Genomic DNA, 22,321 nt, shown 5'->3' with positions numbered 1-22,321 from the left:
ATTAGTGAGGCAGAAATCTGCTTTAGAGGAAAGTATATGTAGTATTCAAATAGATGGAAAACTTCTGGTGTGTGTGTGTGTGTGTGTGTGTGTGTGTGTGTGTGTGTGTGTGTGTGTGTGTGTGTGTGTGTGTGTGTGTGTGTGTGTGTGTGTGTGTGTGTGCGTCTGCATGCGTGCGTGCGCGTGCGTGCGTCTGCGTGCGTGCGTGTGTCTGCGTGCGTCTGCATGCGTGCGTGCGCGTGCGTGCGTCTGCGTGCGTGCGTGTGTCTGCGTGCGTGCTTGCTTGCCAGACAAAAATAGTAAATTACATCAGTTATTTGGCTCTAGAAATAATTGCAGGCCGGTGGGCCCTTATTGCGTATCATAATTTTCTAGATACTGCAAGGCCCCATTTGTCAATCATTTCACCCTGAAAACAAATGTCTGGAGAACATCTTACAAACGTCCTAACATGGTCCTCAATTATGTCCTTTTAACTTGCAGGGAACTAGACAAAGGTCCAACAGAGAACGTTCCCTTGGGACCATCACGTCCTGACATGGTCCTCAGTGATATCCTGGTAACTTACAGGGAACTAGGCAAAGGTCCCCCAAAGAACGTTTCCCAAGGACCATCAAACCACGTCCTGAAGAGTAGTAAAATGAAAGTCCTGAGAACGTCCTAAAAAGGTCCTAACATGGTGCTCAGTGACTGACATCCTGGTAACTTACAGGGAACTAGACAACAGTCCCCCAGAGAACGTTCTCCCCATACACTTAACCTAGCACCTCGCCCATGCTAAGCTTAAAGCCTACCTAACCCTCTACACATCGTTGTTTCCACATAAGCTACTGTAAGCTTGCTTCATAACTAAGTAACTTTGCAACATCACCAGGTACTATAGCCTATGAGTATGCCTTTATAAAATCTCAGCGTTAGGCATGGCCATTTAACTATGGGTTTCACCTCTATAATTTTATTTTGGCTAATGATATAGGCCTACATTTTAACCTGTGGACTAACATTGTTTTCATTCGAAGAAATCTATTCAGAGATGCCAGACATCTCCAAACTGTGCATGTCTGTCTGATGCACACTGGTGCACCTGTAACTCTGAAACCGAGGTCACAAAATTAAAAGGGCGACATAGACTCAATACTATGCCCATTCTATGTGGACTGAATTAGGCGCCTTTATTCTCTCCTCCCATCCCTGGCTAAATTCCTCTCCACTCTCTCACCGTGCGTCAGTCTCAGTTTCCAATGCTCCGCGCAGGGAGCGCAAGCCTACCTCCGTTTGCCGGTATTGCAGTGTTGCAGCGGGGATATTAATTGAACGGATTCATTTTCTTTGCCCCGTGGGTATCTTGCACATTCTGAGATAAATAGCCTACATACTCCTATGCCGGGAAATATAAGTTATATGTCTTTGTAAATAATTGTCGGCGTAATGTGGTCCACTGAGGAACAGCAATAGCCTATGACTGAAATGTTTTTTCAGGACGCGGATCTTGGTGGAAACTAACTGCAAAATTCCTCAATGTTTTTTATTGGCATCTTCGGCTCTGTGTGATATGTGTTTCATGTGTTTACGCGCAACAGTGAGGTAGACTTCTCTTCCATTCCGTTTTGGAAACGGATGCGAGGGATCCGGACCTGGGTGATTTATTTGGTGGTGCGGGGGCAGGGACCCGTGTCTGAGCGCTGCATGAGCAGCGAGTGGCAGGGCATGATGTGTCAATTTTTTCGTAAATGGAAGTCCGTGCGGCGCGTTTGGATTATTTCCCCAGAGATGCTCCTGCTGCCTATGTTTTGGTTTTTATCTCAGGCTCGAGCGGCACCCTCTCTGACGGCTGAGCAGATGGACATGGGGGTGGTAAGAGCCTATAGTCTTTCGACACTTTTACAATGAATCTTTGAACCTAGGCAACTGCAGTGGACACACATTTTTATGGGTTAAAAACGTAGCCTACGCAGTTTCTGGAATAATATAGCTGAACTTTTATCCACATAGGCCTACATGTAGGGCTGTTGAAATTAACTACCTCATAGTTCATCATCAGCATATCAACATGATGCCATCTTTGGTGTGTAATTGTAAACTAACTCCTGCGCATTCAGTAAACATTGAGAAATCAAATAGGTTGCTTTATAGTCCATGGCATGGCAGTGATGGGGAAACGTCGCATTTAGTTGTAACCTAGTTATTGTCTTCAATCATTTAGAAACAGAAGTAGGGAAGATAATGCATAATTGGGAGTGAGTAGACTATCGTGTGTCCTGTAGTTTCTCCGGTGCGTTTGCCTAATATATACTAAATAAATGTTCTGTGAAACCAGTCTCACTTTGGGTACATATTTTATGGTAGGCTTATGATAATTATTTGGGCATACTTCATGGGCTATTCTATGTGAGCGATTGCTCCCTTAATGTCTGTCAGTGGTCAATGTATAGGCTAGATGCCAAGCTCGTTTGAGAGAAAATAGCTCTGCATGGTTCTCTATAGCACTGTACAGTTTGTAATAAATCTTAAAGTAAGGATAAATACAGGAATTACGTATAAATCCATCCCAGTATTTATCCGTGTCCACTTGCACAATGTGATGTATCCTACAATTCCTGTGTCATAATTATATGTAACCTGGTCTCAGAGCATTTTGTTTCACTCTGTATGTAATTTCGAGTATGAAATGTACCTTTGTATGGGGTTTATTCATTTGTGTATGTCCATCATCCATTCCGTATCATATGTGAAGAATAACAATTCATATGATATGGTACGAATTTGCAAAACATACAATATGTTCCTATTTGCAAAACATATGATAGGTTACGAATTCCCATTTGTTGTGGCTAACGTTAGCTAGGTGGCTAAAGCTAAAGTTTGCTAGCTGGCTAAAGTTAGCTAGGTTAGGGGTTAGGGTTAAGGTTAGGCATTAGGATAAAGGGGAAGGGTTAGCTAAAAGGGTTAAGCTTTTCCCAAACTCGTTCCTTGGGACCCCAAGGGGTGCATGTTTTGGTTTTTGCCTTAATGCTACACAGCTGATTCAAATTATCAAAGCTTGATGATTAGTTGATTATTTTAATCAGCTGTATAGTGCTAGGGCAAAAACCAAATCGTGCACCGAGTTTGGGAAACCCTGGGTTAGGGGAAGGGTTAACTAAAATGCTAAGTAGTTGCAAAGTCGCTAAAAAGTAGTAAGTTGTTGAAAAGTTGCTAAAATGCTAAAGTTGTCCTTGATGATATTCAAACATGCAACCTTTGGGTTGCTAGACGTTCGCATTATACGCCCACACATCTGTCTTATGTAACTATACCAAGCGTAGCATATCATACTAATTTGAGTGTCCCGGATGTAGTTTTATATGTTACGTCTAGTCTATGAGACCCTGCTGTGTGGACACATTTATGCACATGCCACATAACCTTGTATGAATGCTTTGAAGATTTAAAGACACAAATCAGAATCATGACTGTCACATCGCCTTAGGGTGGAGAGGTGAGAGAAGAATTTGCTACCAAAATGTTAGCAGATTTCAAACACAATATCGCCCAAGTGTGTAATCATGGAACCATAGGCTTTTGGGGCTCATGGAGAAGTGACCCCTGAAGACATGTCTTACTGTGTGAAATTGCATTTTAGTGAGTGGTTCAATATTTCTGCTCGCCAGAGGAGCCACGGATGATGGTGAAACGATGGCGAGGATGCTCATGCCTCTCAGGTAGTTGACAAAAAATCAACCAAATAATCTGTTTATAGGTCATTTACACTAATAATCAAAGCATTGAATTAGTTGAGAGTTGAGAAATTCTCTAAATGGCCCTCATTTACCCATTAAAGAAGTTGCCCAAAGCTATTTGATTTAGACTGTATTATCAGAGTAAAATCTATATTTTCTCATTCAGGCTTGTATTCAATAAACACTATCCAAGCTTTATAATGATTGCCCATTCTATGAGAGGATTATTATCATCCCCAAAATACTTTTGTACAGCATTACAGTAATCTGTCCTGCTCCTACCCTACCCTACCCTACCCACCCCACCCCACCCCAAACACCTCTCTCTCTCTCTCAATTCAATTCAATTCAAGGGCTTTATTGGCATGGGAAACGTGTTAACATTGCCAAAGCAAGTGAAATAGATAATAGACAAAGGTGAAATAAACAATAAAAACGAACAGTAATCTCTTTCTCTCTCTCTCTCTCTCTGTCTCTATCACTCTCTCTACCTCATGTAAACTCACAACACACAATATGTAGCTGTTCCTCCCTAGTTTTCAAAGTTAATTCTCTAATATGGAGGCTGTAGGGGCAGAATATGATATTTTCTCAGGGATAGCCCATAAACAAGGGTCACACAAAGGTTTTTTCTTGTGCTGACCTCCACATGACCCTCTTGGAGCCCAGTGAGTGGTGTAGGTGCTGTAAGATCGCACATTTAGCAAAGCTGCTCCGTGTAGCTGACACATTAAACACAGTGGAAACTCTAATTGCTCAGGTGTTACTGTGTGGACCAGGGCCTGCTGGCACCATTGCTGGGATGTGTCAGTGCAGAAGTTGACCAGCTCAGCGGGTAATAGGTTGGCAAATGACTGAACCTTATCAGTGTGGCACAGCAAGGAAGCAGAGGGTTTAGAGAGGGGATCAATCTGCACAACCAGTCCATCCACAACACATGCTTTACAGCAGAGATGTGATCAGGTGATTACACAGACGATTTAACGTACAATACGTAGACGTTCCCACTACAGGAGGATGTTGGTCAATACCCTGACAGACAGTTTGAAAGACTTCTGTCCCCTGGAATGCCACCCCATCTCGCCTCCTTCTGTGGCCGGCTGGGTTTAAAGTAAGGTTTGCATGGGGCAGGTGGGTGTGTTGCTCACTGAGAGGCCATTTCCCCTGCTCAGCAGAACCATGTCTGAGACTACAATGCACCAGGGGCTTGGGGTGAGCCCCCCTTCAGACAGCCCCCCTTCAGACAGCCCACCAGAGACACACTGTCTCGATGTCGGGATTATTGTAATTGTACATCACATGCACAGTCCAATATGCAATTTCACAACATACTTCAAATGGACACATAAAAGGTCTAATCAGCACTATATGCTTTCTGCCCATCATATAATTTTTCCAATATGGTTTTCAGTCTGCTGGTACTGAGAGCCCTAGCTCCCCAGGGGACAACTCTCACAGCTCTCAGACTTCTCTTTAGATGGCATATAGTCCAGTTGAGGGAGCACTGCATTTCTAATCAGCCAGCAAATCACTATTGTATAGGACATGTATTCACAATGAATTGCAGTAGAGAGAAAACAACCTCTTTTGCAAAACTGGAGTTGTTATCACACCCTAAATTTAGTCACAGCTCTTATGAGAAACAGTGTGAAATGGTTCTGGCTGAAATGAGTGAAATGTGTGAAGATATGAAGTGATACTGTTTGACTCTTTTATCCTGTTTGGAGATAGGCAGGATGGTAACGACCATACCTCACCAGCTTGTCTCTGTCCTAAAGTGGAGAATCTCATTTTGCTGAAATTTCTTTAATATGACAGCACCATCTGGTCCCATCTTCAATGGAGTGGAGAGGATAGGAGGATACCACTCCCAGAAATATCTCACACAGCCCCGCCAGGCACACCAGCACAGCCACCCTCATTAGGACACTCCCCCCTTGAGCACCACACAGTCCAGCCGTGTCACTTTCTCTCAGCTCACTCTGTCCCACCTATAGTGCTTCTCCTCTGGAACTCTATAGATAGGATGCATTCCTTCACCAACACCTGGCTGTTCCAATTAACCAGAGATGCGTCGTCAAGAGAGGGATGGAAAATAGGGATTGATTGACGGGTTAAGGAAAATGGGTAGGAGTTAGTGTGGCTCTGAAAGGAGCAATCAAACAGAGGCACAACAAAGTGCACACCAAACAAAAAAAGCTGTCTCACCACTTAGACAAGGGGCCCACATGAAATCAAAATTGTCTCTGCATCTGGGAAGGAACTGTCTCTCTGGACTAATGCTTTGGGGAGAGATTTGCACCTGTGGAGAGGAGAGAGAAGTTTTTATTTAATTGTCCTCGTCAGCTGTAGTCGTGACCAACATCAAATCAAATCAAACTTTATTTGCCACAAGCGCCGAAAACAACAAGTGTAGACTTTACCGTGAAATGCTTACTTACACGCCCTTAACCAACAGTGCAGTTCAAGGAGAAGAAAGTATTTACCAAGTAGACTAAAATAAAAAAGTTATAATAAAAAGAAACAAAATAACAATAACGAGGCTATATACAGGGCCTACCGGTACCAGGTCAGTGTGCAGGGGTACAGGCTAGTTGATGTCATCTGTACATGTAGGTGAGGGTGAAGTGACTATGCATAGGTAACAAACAAACAGCGAGTAGCAGCAGTGTACAAGGGGGGGGTGTTGATGTAAATTGTCCGGAGGCGATTTTTATAAATTGTTCAGCTGTCTAATGGCTTGGGGGTAGAAGCTGTTGAGGAGCCTTTTGGTCTTAGACTTGGTTCTCCGGTACCGCTTGCCGTGCTGTATCAGAGAAAACAGTCATTAACTTGGGTGACTGGAGTCTCTGACAATTTTATGGGCTTTCCTCTGACACCGCCTATTATATAGGTCCTGGATGGCAGGAAGCTTGGCCCCAGTGATGTACTGGGCCGTTCGCACTACCCTCTGTAGCGCTTTGCGGTCAGATGCCAAGCAGTTGTCATACCAGGTGGTGATGCAACCGGTCAGGATGCTCTCGATGGTGCAGCTGTAGAACCTTTTGAGGATCTGGGTGCCCATGCCAAATCTTTTCAGACTCCTGAGGGGGAAACATTTTTGTCGTGCCCTCTTGGTATGTTTGGACCATGATAGTTCGTTGGTGATGTGGACACCAAGGAACTTGAAACTCTCAACCCACTCTGCTACAGCCCCATTGATGTTAATGGGGGCATGTTTGGCCCTCCTTTTCCTGTAGTCCACGTACAGCACCTTTGTCTTGCTCACATTGAGGGAGAGGTTGTTGTCCTGGCACTACACTGCCAGTTCTCTGACTGTATACACAACATGTAATTGATGGGATTGGAACCAGGTGTGATGGAAGACAAGACAAAACCAATGGAAAATGAAAAATGGATCAGCGATGGCTAGAAGGTCGGTGACGTCGACCGCCGAACACCGCCCGAACAAGGAGAGGGAACAACTTCGGCGGATGTCGTGACATTAACACTATTAACGTTTCCCTTTACTGTGGGAATTGTGATCGAATCAACGCAAAATTAGCCACTTTTAATGCAACATACCGAAACAAAACAAACAATGCAAGAGATTTTGTTGTATGCAGAACGCATCAGAGTAGGATTCTGTTGCATTGACACACAGTCGTCCGTGTCAATGCAATAGAATACTACTCCGATTCGTTCAGCCCATACTCTACAGACCGGTGCGGCATAACCAATCAGAGCTGCAGTAGGCCTACAGTATTTGGAAATAGACCATTGCCCAGTGGTGGAAATAGAACCCAATTGTCAAACTTGAGTGAAAGTAAAGATACCTTAATAGAAAATGACTCAAGCAAAAGTGAAAGTCACCCAATACAAGTAATTGGTTTTAAATATACCTAAGTATCAAAAGTAAAAGTTTGAATAATAAAAAAATCCTTATATTAAGAAAACCAGATGGCACAATTTTCTTGTTTTTTAAATTACGGATAGCCAGGGGCACACTCCAACAATCAGACATCATTTACAAACAAAGCATTTGTGTTTAGTGAGTCTGCCAGATCAGGGGCAGTGGGGATGACACCCTGGTCAGGGAAAATGTATGGAGTAAACATTATTTTCTTTAGGAATGTAGTGAAATAAAAGTACAAGTTTATAAATAGTAAAGTAAAGTACAGACACCCCCAAAAAATACTTAAGTAGTACTTTAAAGTATTTTTACTTAAGTACTTTACACTACTGCCATTGTCATATATACATCTGTGCCATTCACAGTGCCATCTGGGCAAGAGAGGTCGTGAGTAGATGCACTTGTTTTGAGATAAAAGCGAGAGCTGCATGTAGCCATGTGTGCACATTTTATTCATATCCTTTACTAGTTAGTGAGTTATTAGCCCAGTTATAAATAATTTGTAGTCAGCAATGGGGGAGTGATTGCTTCCTACAAGAGCACAAACATGTACGTTTGTAGACATCTTTGAAAAGTGAGTCGGATAAAGAGCTTTTTTTCATCTTAAAGGGGCAGTGTTGTATTTTGAATCAGGCTTGAATAAGCTAAGTAGCAATAGGCAGAGGGTAGCATAATTTGTCTGATTCTCTGTAATAATGGTATGGGAATAATAATGCATTTTATTTTGTAAAGTGGTTTCTTGCATCAAACAGCACAACATTTTCAGTCACCTTCTTGTCGGAAGGACAAGTAGATAAACAGGTTAATGTCAAGCCCTGCGTGTTTTTTCAGAAGTCTCATGGAATGTAGGCCTACATTGAACACTACACATTGGCTGCTACTGTAGGCTGAATGATAGAACAGCTATTTCCATGTTGAAATGTTATGGGATGCATTTTCTCCATCGTTTTTTGATGGTAGGCCCCTCTGGTAGGCCTACATTATGATCAAATAGCCACAGTAGCCTACTAGGCCACTGTTAAAACTGTAACTTAAGCACGTACAGCCTCCGTGTTCACAGTAAACTCATGCCGGATGTTGCAAAGGAATTTTCACAAGTTTGCTCTCAGCAAACCTGAAATTTGCTGTGTCGATCAGAATTTGAGGGAACATTGGTCTTGACTAAAGTGTGTTGAGTTATGTGACTAGGTCAAAATTGTGTGGCATTTTAATAATAATAGTCTGGTCTGCCTTTTCTTTCTCACAATCCTCTGGTTCCAATGCAGTCCACTTTTAGCACCTCTGTCCTACTTTCAGGAGGCACTGTGGATGCCTGTGACCTCACATCCATTGCACGGTAACGTGGGGGCTCAGATTTGGGGAATGGAGATTATTTCAGGAACAATGTCTAGGGGGAGGAGGCCACAGTGCAAGAGAGAATATTACGGTACGGAGAAAGAGGGAGAGAAAGAGAGAGAGGCACTCAGATGTGTGATATAGTACAGCCATACCCACTCAGAAAGAAAGTGAGATCTAAGACAGCCCTCCAATCCCTCCATATCCAACCTGTCATCCCTTCCTTGTTCAAGTGTATTACGGTGCCGACTGTAGGTTCTTGAGGATATTGTCAGATTTGCTGAAGGGTTTAGGACAGCATTAAAGGTCCTATCCGTGAGGTTTTGCAGATCCTGACACCTCATTGGCAGGAATCCCAGCTCTGCCTTCTGGGATTCCTGCTTGGCGGCTGTGCTGACCTCATCCTGACCCTGTCAATCAACATGAAGACAGACATATACAGACCCTTGGTAGATCAAGATACTTTGCAGTATAAGATAACAAAATCAAGAAGTTTGTTCTTGTGAAGCGACCACACGCCGAACAGCCACATAAGCATACATACATTTACACCCACCAAATTGGATTATCTCATAATATTCCGAGCAACATTGACTATGATCAGAGAAACAATACTTCACTGGCCAGAAAGCTGTTGCAATCTCTAGATTTATTGCAAGCCATTGTAATCTTGAATGCATCAAAAAAAGAGATGTTCAAGGAAATTCCAAATTCCAGAAAGGATGGCAGACAGTAGTAATGGATCACATTGTGTGGGTGATGGAACGGGATTTACTTTTCTCTGCAACAGAGCTGCAATCAATCTCTGTTTTCTCCATTCGCTCACAAGGATTTTTTAAACTGAGGTTTACGAACAAAGCTGCTCCACTCCAAGGCAACCATATTGAAAACCCCAAATCACCTCCATATGCTACCCTGTCTTATGTTATCCAAAGGGGTCCCCCCTCTCCCTGTCCCATCTCAGATCAAAGGAATAGTCACCATCACCATCCAAAGGACCACGGAACTCTTGTAATTACTGTGGTTTCTGGTGTTGCGCTGGCTTGCCTGTCGCAGCTCAAAATAACCCAGAGGCCAGCCAGCCATTCTGGCAATGCATAACCTTAAAGCACTATCAAGGAAATGCCAAAGCAACAACAGAGGTCCTCTTAGATTGCTTGCAGAAATTAGCAGAATAAAGAAACTGTGTGTATTTGGAGTATATGCACATGTCCGGGTGTGTATATGTGTGGTATGCATGCATAATACGTTCATGTGAAGTCAGAACAGTCAGTAAAGCAGTCACTTCCCACTCTGAGGAAGCAGGCCAAATGAATGTAAAAGCCAACCAGTTGTGGATGTGGTTGACAGCCCCCTTTGGCTTTTAATACGTTTGTTCATTTTCCATGTTGTTCTGAGCCACGCAGCAGGTTATCCTGCCGTTTGGCTCTCATTAGCATTTGTCAGTTATTAACAAGATGAAGGAGAGGAGATAAAAAATGGAAGGGAAAAAGCTTCTTCAGATGCAAGGAACGTCAGAGAAATCATTTTGGTGAGTTTGATGTGCACGTCTTCCGTTTAATGTTCTCATGACGAGACCCCATTCCTCTGCTGGTCGTTACGGAAGAATGAAGGAAGGACCAGGCTGGGTTAGCTAGCAGCTTGTTTTCAGAGGTCTTCTAGTGCTAATGGAATTATGTTTCATTTACAAACGTGAGAGGCTGATGGGATCAGGGAATGGAATTGTATTGAGTTATTAGGTGAGAGTAATCAGTCTGTGATGAAAATCATCTTAACCACACATACAGTATTGGAGAGTAATTGTTACATTCAAGGTTGCATCTATAGGTCCTCATTAGTGCAACAATTAGTTATTGACAGGATTTTCTCTCAGCAGAGCCCGTGGGAGACAAAGAGAGGTGAGTCTATTCTCTGTATGAATGTCTTAATGAAAACGTAATGAATTAAAGTGCTGTGTAAAAGAAGTTCAGAAGAAAATAAGTTACTCCTTGATTGACACTGCTTCTCTAGATTTCTCACAGCCCATTCAAAGTGCAAAACCACCACGTCACAAACCTGTATCAGTCTATGAGAAATGTTCTAGGTGGAGAAGGCAGGCAGGATCCCTGTGTGGACTGGGTTGGCTCAGTAGGGAGCCAACTAAAGGTAATGCCCCTCGCTGTGTCCTTGATATGGACTCCTCACCTCACTGGCTTCAGTCAAAATGGATTTTCAATAAATGGATTACTGCCTCTGAGTAAGACAACAACATTGTAAGTCACACTGGAAAATGTAATCTGCTCAGAGAATAGTGTATATCAGCAGGGATAGAAATGGGCTTATGCTTTAACCTCTTCGCTGCTTGTGGCTTTTAGGTATTCCTGTACTCACATACATTTCACTGGCTTTGTAGAAAAGTCCACAGATCTGCTAAAGAGCTCTTCCCTTCAGATGGAATGGGATGGTTAGTTCCCAAAAGCCAGAGCCGAAGCTGAAGATGAGCTTATTCACAGCGACAGAAGCGGCATGATTTTTGTTTCCTGATTGGTTCATTCTCTGATCTTTATAACAGTGTTGCAGTCGATTATAGCCCTATACAGGGGGTCGGTATAAAATGTTTGATGTAGACACTATGTTATGTTGTGATACAAGAGGTGCTCAATATCTTACTCTCATTCTCTCTTTGCCATCTCGTTCTTCTCCCACTCTTTCTCAACTCCCTATGACTTTCATTTAAATAACCTGCACTTCCCTTTTTCTTCTTCTCTCCCATTCTCCCCACCCTCTTTCTCTCAATCCCCTCTATGGCTTTGGCACAGAAACTCATCCCTGGGAAGATGCATAGTGATGCAACTGGAAGCCGGTTGGCATTTAATAACCCAACAAGTCAATATGACCTCTATGGTTGGCCGCTCATTAAGTAATGTGCCGCGTCATCAGTTCCATAATTTTTTTTGCGCCATTATTAATTTGATTTCAGCCTGGCGCTGATCTCAGGGGCCGTTATTGGTACATCGACCAGGCGTAATGGGCCGAGCCCAGCTAGAATGAAGCTGGTGCACTTTATAGCAGGGTCACAGTAGGGTGTCTTCTATGTTTATATACAGCCGTGGTTCCCAAACTTTTTATAGTCCCGTACCCCTTCAAGCATTCAATCTCCAGGTGCGTACCCCCTCTAGCACCAGGGGCAGCGCACTCTCTAATGTTTGTTTTTTTTGACACCACACACACACTATACAATACATTTATTAAACATAAGAATGAGTGTGTTTTTGTCACAACCCGGCTCGTGGGAAGTGACAAAGAGGTCTTATAGGACCAGGGCACAAATAATAATATAATAATAATCAATCATTTTGCTCTTTATTTTGCCATCTTACATATTGAACCTTATTTGTTCATTAAAAAATGGAATAACTCACCACAGGTTAATGAGAAGGGTGTGCTTGAAAGGATGCACATAACCCATAATGGGTTGTATTGGAGAGAGTCTCAGTCTTAAATCATTTCCCACACACAGTCTGTGCCTGTATTTAGTTTTCATGCTAGTGAGGGCCGAGAATCCACTCTCACATTAGGTACGTAGTTGCAAAGGGCATCAGTGTCTAAACAGTGCGATTTGCCAAGGCAGGATACTCTGAGCGCAGCCCTATCCAGAAATCTGGCAGTGGCTTCTGATTAAAGAAAATTTTCACAGAACCGCTTGTTGCAATTTCGATGAGGTTCTCTTGTTCAGATATCGGTAAGTGGACTGGAGGCAGGGCATGAAAGGCATAACGAATCCAGTTGTTTGTGTCATCCGTTTCGGGAAAGTACCTGCGTAATTGTGCACCCAACTCACTCAGGTGCTTCAATATATCACATTTGACATTGTCCGTAAGCTTGAGTTCATTTGCACACAAAAAATCATACAATGATGGAAATACCTGTGTGTTGTCCTTGTTAATGCAGACAGAGAAGAACTCCAACTTCTGATTCATAGCCTCAATTTTGTCCCACACATTGAGTATAGTTGCGGAGAGTCCCTGTAATCCTCGATTCAGATCATTCAGGAAAGACAAAACATCACCCAGATAGGCCAGTCGTGAGAGAAACTCGTCATCATGCAAGCGGTCAGACAATTGAAAATTATGGTCAGTAAAGAAAACTTTAAGCTCGTCTCTCAATTCAAAAAAACGTGTCAATACTTTGTAAAAGCGTTATGGTCGCTGCCCATATTGCAGAAAATACACAAGAGTTCAGGGGCCTTGCTTTGACAAAGTTAACCATTTTCACTGTAGTGTGAATCACATTTTTATTTGGCGTACCCCAGTTTGGGAATAGCCCATGTGCAGTATAGGAACGGAAATATGAGCAGCACAATAATGCCCTTAAAGTGACCAAGAGTCCTTCCTTACACAAAGACACCTTAAGAGCATGTTTTTATTTATTTATTTTGCAAGGCAAGTCAGTTCAGAACAAATGTTTATTTTTAATGATGAACTAGGAACAGTGGGTTAACTGCCTTGTCAGATTTTTACCTTGTCAGCTCGGAGTTTCGATCTTGCAACCTTTCGGTTACTAGTCCAGCACTCTAACCACTAGGCTACCTGCCGCCCCAAAGAGATCCTATTAAATGACTATTATGTAATTCCAGGATGTAACCTATGTTCAGTATTTTGTTCCTGTATTCATGCATGCACTGTTCCATTTGGTAAACAAGTAAAACCTTGCCATGTTCAGCTCTGCAATATCCAATTTTCCTATCTATTACTGAACAAAAATCTAAACGCAACATGTACAATTTTGGTCCCATGTTTCATGAACTGAAATAAAAGATTCCAGAATTTGTTATCCATCCAGCTGACAGGTGTGTCATATCAAGAAGTGCATGTGCACCTTGTGCTGCGGACAATAAAGGCCACTCTAAATGGTGCAGTTTTGTCACACAACACAATGCCATAGATGTGTTACGTTTTGAGGGAGCATGCAAATGGCATGCTGACTGCAGGAATGTCCACCAGAGCTGTTGCCAGATAATTGAATGTTAATTTCTCTACCATAAGCCGCCTCCAACGTCATTTTATATCATTTGGTAGTACTTCCAACCGGCCTCACAACCACAGATCACTTGTAACCATGCCAGCTCCGGACCTCCACATCCGGCTTCTTGACCTGTGGGATCATCTGAGACCAGCCACCCGGACAGCTGATGAAACTGAGGAGTATTTCTGTCTGTAAAGCCCTTTCATGGGGGAAAACTGATTCTGATTGGCTGGGCCTGGCTCCCAAGTGGATGGGGCTATGCCCTCCCAAGCCCAACCATGGCTGCGCTCCTGCTCAGTCATGTAAAATCCTTTCATTAAGTCTTAAGGAATTTACTTCAATTGACTTATTTCCTTATATGAACGGTAACTCAGTAAAATCATTGAAATTGTTACATGTTGCGTTTTTGTTCAGTATAATTACCTCTGCATCTAAAAAGAAGAGTTCGGAGAAAGAGAGAGAGGTTCTGTTCTTCCGTGTCTTTTGTGGCATGACTGTTCCTTTTCCTTCCCCAGTCCAAGAATATGGGGACCCAGCTGAATCCTCTACTTTTGTGTGCTCTCTCTCATTGTTCAGTAGAATCTTATGATGGACTAAGTCAGGATTTTCAGCGCAAGGTGAAGATAATAGAGAACAGGCTTACTGTGCTCTGCGTCGTGTTATTCTCAATTTCTCCAGATCAATTGTCTCCTCCATCTGCCTGTGGTTTGCATCCCGCAGCCCTAACCACCTTTTCCACTTTACCAATACACTGCTTTAATGAAATGGTTCTGTTTCACCATGTGCCAATATGTCAGACTATAAATACATTTGACCGGGAGACAGTCCCACAAAAAAATCCTCCGGATTCACACGAAAATAAACACTCAAGATTTTCCCTGTTTTTGTGGAACGATCTGAAGTCGATGAATATGGTTTGCGATAACTTATGGAAGTGTGTAAACAGGCCGTGTGAAGTGTTAAATTATATATTTATAATTGAACACATAAGCAGACATTCTATTAATTTGCTAGTCGCATTTGTCATAGAGTCCCGTAGCCCACTGCTTTCTGCTGCCAGACTGCCATTCATGAATGTTACATTCATGTTTCTGTCCTCTTAGATCTCCCTGCTCTGCCTAGGGGTAAGTGTCTGGGGCTGGGGTTTGACAGCAGGCCCTGCAATAAGGCGAGCCCCATGGTCCCAGTGTGGCGTCACAGACTCATATACATGAAGACGGGATTTAGGGAGAGAGGAGACTGAATAGCTAATTAACAGTCATTAGTCTCATTAGTGAGATGGCTACTGTGATCAGTGGGTGCTGCTGTGTGGGGTGGTATCACTACCCACCCTTCCTACCATGCCAGCTAAGCTCTATATGGGCACTCCTCCTCACCATCCAGCATGGCAAATGAGATCTAATTTAGCATGAGCCAAGCAAGAGGAACTCACAGGCCACTGCATACATTGGATCACTGACACACACGCACGCACACATACACACACGCACACTTTCACACACGCACACATACCCACACTCACACATGCACACAGTGCTGTAATGCCACAGTATGTGGGTTATTTGAGTCCAGACCATTTTATTAATGGGAGTGTTGGTGGAGTTTGAACTTTGGCACAATTTCTAAGAACAATCCTGTCTAGGGGTGCCAGGTAGCAGCTAGTGTCCCCTCATTCTCCAACCAAAACACAATCTCCTGCCTCACCTTATTTCTTCAGAATTGGTTGTCCATTTTCAATTTAAGAGTTTTTTGCTTCAGCAGTACTTGTTTTAACTTTGTTCATTCAAAAGTCTTTGGTGAAGTCTTTGCCTCTGAAAATAGCCTTTTCTCCATCACTGGTTGACGGTGATTCACAGTGGGACATTGTTGTGCTGTTTCATGGCCATAGGTGTTGTGTTCTCTCCATTTCTCTCCATGAACAAGACACACACTATCTAGACTATGTAGACTGTCTTCGGCCCTGCCATTCTAGCGCCCCCTGGCATTCCACCCACTCTGAAAGCTGCTGGCACAGTCCCTGTACTCAGGTAACACAGGAAAACTTTATGTCACAGTAAGTCCTCGTCACCCAACACTGTGATGCACTTTTCACCACCCGGGGCAATTCTGAAATGTTGTTTTCATTGTGTTATTGTGATGTTCCACTTCCTACCTTTTCTGGGGAAACTGCTAGTGTGTCTAATGCAGTTTGTTGCAGCTAGGGGTTGTAACATCCTTGCGTGTGAAAATAGCAGTAGAAACTTTCACACTGTCTGCCTTGCAGGATGAAAAGTTTGTTTATCCTGTGGCATGATGGGGCTTGTAATATCCATTGTCAGGATTTTTTTGTATGTGGTTTAAGTGTGTGTGGGTTCAAGGCCAGTTGGTTGTGTTACTCAATGTGTTGTCAAGGAGGCTCACAGCTTAAACTATGCCACTAGTCTTTACCTTCCTGGCCATGAATTACATACAGACACATACATAAATACTCACACACATAGTTGTACATACACATACACACCAAAATATAAGCACAACATGTAAAGTGTTGGCACCATGTCTCATGAGCTGAAATAAAAGATTACACAAATGTTCCATACAAGCTTATTTCTCTCAAATTTTGTGCACAAATTTGATTACTTCCCTGTTAGTGAGCATTTCTCCTTTACCAAGATAACTCATCCACCTGACAGGTTTGACATATCAAGAAGCTGATTAAACAGCATGATTATTACACAGGTGCACCTTGTGCTGTGGAAAATAAAAGGCCACTCTAAAATGTGCAGTTTTGTCACACAACACAATGCCATAGATGTCTCAAGTTTTGAGGGAGCGTGCAATTGGCATGCTAATTTGCCAGATAATTGAATGTTAATTTCTCTACCATAAGCCCCCTCCAACGTCATTTTAGAGAATTTGGCAGTACGTTCAACCGGCCTCACAATCGCAGACCTTGTGTATTCACGCCAGCCCAGGACCTCCACATCCGGCTTCTTCACCTGCGGGATCGTCTGAGAACCAGCCACCCAGACAGCTGATGAAACTGAGTTTTTCTGTCTGTAATAAACCCCTTTTGTGGGGAAAAACTAATTCTGATTGGATGTGGGTGGGCCTATGCCCTCCCAGGCCCATCCATGGCTGTGCCCCTGCTCAGTAATGTGAAATCCATACATTAGGGCTTAAGGAATGTATTTCAATTGACTCATTTCCTTATATGAACTGTAACACAGTAAAATCATTGAAATTGTTGCATGTTGCGTTTATTTTTTTGTTCAGTATATATACACATACTGACACTCAACCTCATTCATTTAAATAGTAACAATAACACTTAGACCTACACAAATAAATGCATATGCATACAGTCACACTAACACACCCTGGCTAGTACACACAGTAATAACTCACAGACAAACACAAACCACTCACCTATTCAACCAGCCTGAGGATTTGCATTCTCCCCGGCACGCACACACAATTTCATAGTGTCCACACACACACACACACACACACTTAGGGATTCTCCATAACACTGGATGGCGTTTAACAGTTATGCAGGTGTTCCTTGGCAGGTCTGGTGGATGGCAGTCAGTCTATGTGTGTCACTGTGCATGTCTTTCTCTTCCCTCAGTGACATATGGAATAAATATCACAGTAGGGCACCAGGCCAGCTTTATTCAATCCTTTAGTGTGTGGCGTTTGGCACGGCACCATGTCAAATTGGTACCCAAAAGAGATCCAACATCAAATGGTTCTAGAGGTTTGGACCCACTTTGGCAGTTAAATAAAACTACTGTTTTAGAGGGTCTCCAAATTGGCTCCGACATCACAGTTTGTTTATTTTCTAACTTGAGCTGACTTACTTACCGTGCGTGTTCTCCCTGGCGGGGTTTAATTCAGAAGTACACATATAAACCGCTGACTAACTGAGAGCCTCTGATGTGGGATTTGGTCTTTATTTTCAGTGTAAATACTTGCCAAGGGGTGATGGGGCCAGAAATGGGTACTTCCTCCACCACAGTGAAAAGGTGCCAATGATGGGATGGATTATATCTGTTATCAGAAGCTGTATTTAGGTGCGCCTTCGCCTCCATCACTGTCACGTTACCACTGGGAATCAGTCTACAGCTAGGCCTCCTTCGAAAAAATAGCACGCCAGAGAAACAGCTGCCCTCCGGAACAGCCCCATCGCTCCCCCTTCACACACAGACGCACACTTGACCGGTCCAATGCAGATCGCTCTCATCGAGCTGACAACAGTTACCATTAACCGGTCGAGGTAAGCCCCACACAGAGGGCCAGTGTGAGGGATCTGCCATATTGATCCCCCCCTTCTCTCTCTCTATCCGTCCCGGTAGGTTTGAATGAATCACCTGTCCTGTGTCTATGAGGGGTGACTTGCCTGTTCAATAGAGTCTGATACCCATTAGCCTCGTGTCACTGATGTACCTGCTGGGACCATGCTGACTGTCTCTTGATTTCCCTCGGTCTCTCTCTCCGTCTCTGTGTCCTTGTCTCTCCATTTCTCTTTTTCTATCTCATTTTCTGTCTCTCCCCCTCTATTTCCTCCCTCTCCCTTCCACCCCCTCTCTCTCTCCACCCAAACCCTCTCGCTCTCCTTCCTCCCTCTCGCCATCTCTGTCAGCAGCCAGTCCCTCATCATCAATTCAAATTAAATCAGATTATATTTGTCACATGTTACCTTACAATGAAATGTTTACTTATTTGCAACAATGCAATTTAAGAGTTAAGAAAATATTTACTAAATAGACTAAAGTAAATAATCGAATAAAAAGTAACACAATAAAATTACATAACAATAACGAGGCTTTACAGGGGATACCGGTACCGAGTCAATGTGAGGGGGTACAGGTTAGTCGAGGTCATTTGTAGGTAGGGGTAAAGTGACTTTGATTGGATAATAAACATTGAGTAGCAGCAGTGTAAAAACAAAGGGTGAGTGTCAATGTAAATAATCTGCTGAACAATTAATAAAATGGTCACCCAATCTTATAGCTTTCCAGCAGGTCAGTTCATCAAATTTCTGTCCTGCTTGAGCTGCCCCGGTCAACTGTAAGTGCTGTTATTGTGAAGTGGAAACGTCTATGAGCAACAATGGCTCAGCCTCGAAGTGGTAGGCCACACAAGCTCTCAGAATGGGGACCGCCGAATGCTGAAGAGCGTAGCACATAAAAATTGTCTGTCCTCAAGTTGCAACACTCACTACCGAGTTCCAAACTGCGTCTGCAAGCAATGTCAGCACAATAACTTTTCGTTGGGAACTTCATGAAATTAGTTTCCTTGTGGCTGAGTGGAAGCAAGAAGAGTGGAGGCTGTTATAGCAGCAAAGGGGGGTCCAATTCCATATTAATTCCAATGATTTTACAATCAGATGTTCGACGAGTAGGTGTCCACATACTTTTGGTAACTTAGTGTATACTGTGCAGTACCCTGTCCTTTGTGCACTTCTACAGTAGTACTCTAATGAAGATGGCATGGATGAAGACACAAGCTACTGCAGCAGAAACATTGTATTGAAGTAGTGAGATATATTGAAGCACTTGGGAGAAGCATTATACAGTGTTTTCTTTCCTTCTTGACTCCCTGTGTAGAGAAACCCCTAGTCATATGAATGTAGTCATTTATCATCAGGTCTCTCTCTCTCTCATAGTGCGGTAGATGATATATAGTGAGGAAGCAGTGGGCTTTAATCCTCTCATTATCTACAAAGCCCATTGGAATGATTAAGTGTGTAAATATCCCCTGTACCTGTTTTTCCTCCATGTTAAAAGCTCTTATAAAGAGGATGTCTCTGCTTCGTGTGCATATTATCGCTGCGTCCCAAATGGCACCCTATTGCCTATACAGTGCACTACTTTTAACTAGGCCCATCTCTGGTCAAAAGTAGTGCCCTAAATAGTGAATAGGGTGCCAATTGGGACGAAACCTGTGTGTGTGCTGTGCATAAACATGCCGATGTAATGTAATGTAGGGCCTTCGTCTGGATGGGCACACTTAATGGACATGTTATCGCAATTTATTATGCATCCTCTTCTAACATCCACATTATACGCACCTCCGAAGATGCATAAATTGTGTTCTCCATTATGCACCATGCAGCAGCATACCTTTCAGTGGTGTTCTCCATTATGCGCCATGCAGCAGCATACCTTTCAGTGGTGTTCTCCATTATGCACCATGCAGCAGCATACCTTTCAGTGGTGTTCTCCATTATGCGCCATGCAGCAACATACCTTTCAGTGGTGTTCTCCATTATGCACCATGCAGCAGCATACCTTTCAGTGGTGTTCTTCATTATGCACCATGCAGCAGCATACCTTTCAGTGGTGTTCTTCATTATGCGCCATGCAGCAGCATACCTTTCAGTGGTGTTCTTCATTATGCACCATGCAGCAGCATACCTTTCAGTGGTGTTCTCCATTATGCACCATGCAGCAGCATACCTTTCAGTGGTGTTCTCCATTATGCACCATGCAGCAGCATACCTTTCAGTGGTGTTCTCCATTATGCACCGTGCAGCAGCATACCTTTCAGTGGTGTTCACCATTATGCACCATGCAGCAGCATACCTTTCAGTGGTGTTCTCCATTATGCACCATGCAGCAGCATACCTTTCAGTGGTGTTCTCCATTATGCACCGTGCAGCAGCATACCTTTCAGTGGTGTTCTCCATTATGCACCATGCAGCAGCATACCTTTCAGTGGTGTTCTCCATTATGCACCATGCAGCAGCATACCTTTCAGTGGTGTTCTCCATTATGCACCATGCAGCAGCATACCTTTCAGTGGTGTTCACCATTATGCGCCATGCAGCAGCATACCTTTCAGTGGTGTTCACCATTATGCGCCATGCAGCAGCATACCTTTCAGTGGTGTTCTTCATTATGCACCATGCAGCAGCATACCTTTCAGTGGTGTTCACCATTATGCGCCATGCAGCAGCATACCTTTCAGTGGTGTTCTCCAAGTGACTGCATTGTCTATGTGCTTGTTGTTGTACTGCATTATTAATAGATAAAGGGAAAAAGTGTGGTGGTGTAATGATTTCTATATAATCTGACTGTTTGAACATCTAAAAGCAATGTTCTTGTTCATAGCAGACAACCTTTGACTAAGCTGCCTCCCAGTGTAGAAAGTGTCCTCTGGTAATACCACATTTTGGGAGAAGTTTGACTGGGATGCATTGGAGATCTGTTTGAACAGACACGGAAGGCAGGAGGATAAGAAAAGGTAAAAGTATTTTCACAAAGTGTTTGCATGTGGACATGCATATGTTTAAATGCATTTGTATTTGATAAAGTGTGTGTGTGTGTGTGTGTGTGTGTGTGTGCGCGTGTGTGTGTGTGCGTGTGTGTACTCTCCAGTAGTGGATGGCTTTCGTCTGCTAGATGATCGATCCCCCTCCTGTGGTGTGTATTAATGTAATTCTGTGTTGAATGCTAAGAGGTGCCATTGTATTGATCGACCTAGACCTGTTTGTTTGTGCTGCCACCAGCTTCCTGAATATGGATGTACTGGAACAATGGAACTGGCAGCAAGGAACACCCTCTCTTCTCTTGTTCTTCCGCTCTTTCTCTCTCCCTCTCTCTTTCTGTCTCTCTCTCTGTCTCTCTCTCTTTCTCTCTCCCTCACTCTTTCTGTCTCTCTCTCTTTCTCTCTCTCTTTCTCTCTCCCTCTCTCTTTCTGTCTCTCTCTCTTTCTGTCTCTCTCTCTTTCTCTCTCCCTCTCCCTTTCTGTCTCTCTCTCTTTCTCTCTTTCTCTCTCTCTTTCTCTCTCCCTCTCTCTTTCTGTCTCTCTCAATCTCTTCATGCGGTTTATTGTTTTCTCAGTTGAATGTTTTATGGTTAAGTTTGATAGGAACATAAAGCATAATCCTGCATCTATCTTGGCTTGTGGTCCCCTGGAGAACTTTGCTACTTTGATGGAAGTTACATATAAAGCACATCTACTTTAAGTACCCCCTCTTTATTTTAAGTACACCTATTTTATGTCACTTCTCTATCTGTCACTTTCCTCCACCCTTCGCTAGTCAGTACTTTGTCCATCCGATGGTGTTAGATGGAGTTGAGCGTTTGGACTGCTCGCTAGCTGGGTTTCCATTCCCTGCTTCACTTGTTTTGATGGTTAAATCCCCTCTTTCCCTTTATCTCCTGTAGCTGTTTGTGTGTGTGTGTGTGTGTGTGTGTGTGTGTGTGTGTGTGTGTGTGTGTGTGTGTGTGTGTGTGTGTGTGTGGGTGTGGGTGCGTCAGTCTCGCTGGTGATTGTTATGGCCCAGGTCCAAAGTATGCCCTCCACAGACTGCACACAGCACAATATGGGAATGAACCAGCTGTCAGTCAGTTGATGTCTAGCATACAGTATATACGCTCCA

At 43.3% G+C, this 22,321-nt stretch overlaps 1 protein-coding gene across 1 annotated transcript in view; it reads left to right on the top strand.

Moving 5' to 3' along the window:
- The first annotated feature begins 1,224 nt into the window (after positions 1 to 1,224).
- Positions 1,225 to 22,321, top strand: part of LOC139409916 (matrix metalloproteinase-17-like) — a 98,741-nt gene continuing 77,644 nt past the window's right edge. Inside the window, exon 1 of the mRNA XM_071155329.1 lies at positions 1,225 to 1,854. Coding sequence (XP_071011430.1) covers positions 1,618 to 1,854 — 237 coding nt within the window. The 5' untranslated portion in view covers positions 1,225 to 1,617. The remainder of the gene's footprint in view (positions 1,855 to 22,321) is intronic.

The sequence above is a fragment of the Oncorhynchus clarkii genome, chromosome 5 (assembly GCF_045791955.1).
Source record: "Oncorhynchus clarkii lewisi isolate Uvic-CL-2024 chromosome 5, UVic_Ocla_1.0, whole genome shotgun sequence".
NCBI classification, from domain to species: Eukaryota; Metazoa; Chordata; class Actinopteri; order Salmoniformes; family Salmonidae; genus Oncorhynchus; species Oncorhynchus clarkii.
Note: the sequence above shows the minus strand (reverse complement) of the source record. Positions and strands in the feature narration are given on the sequence as shown.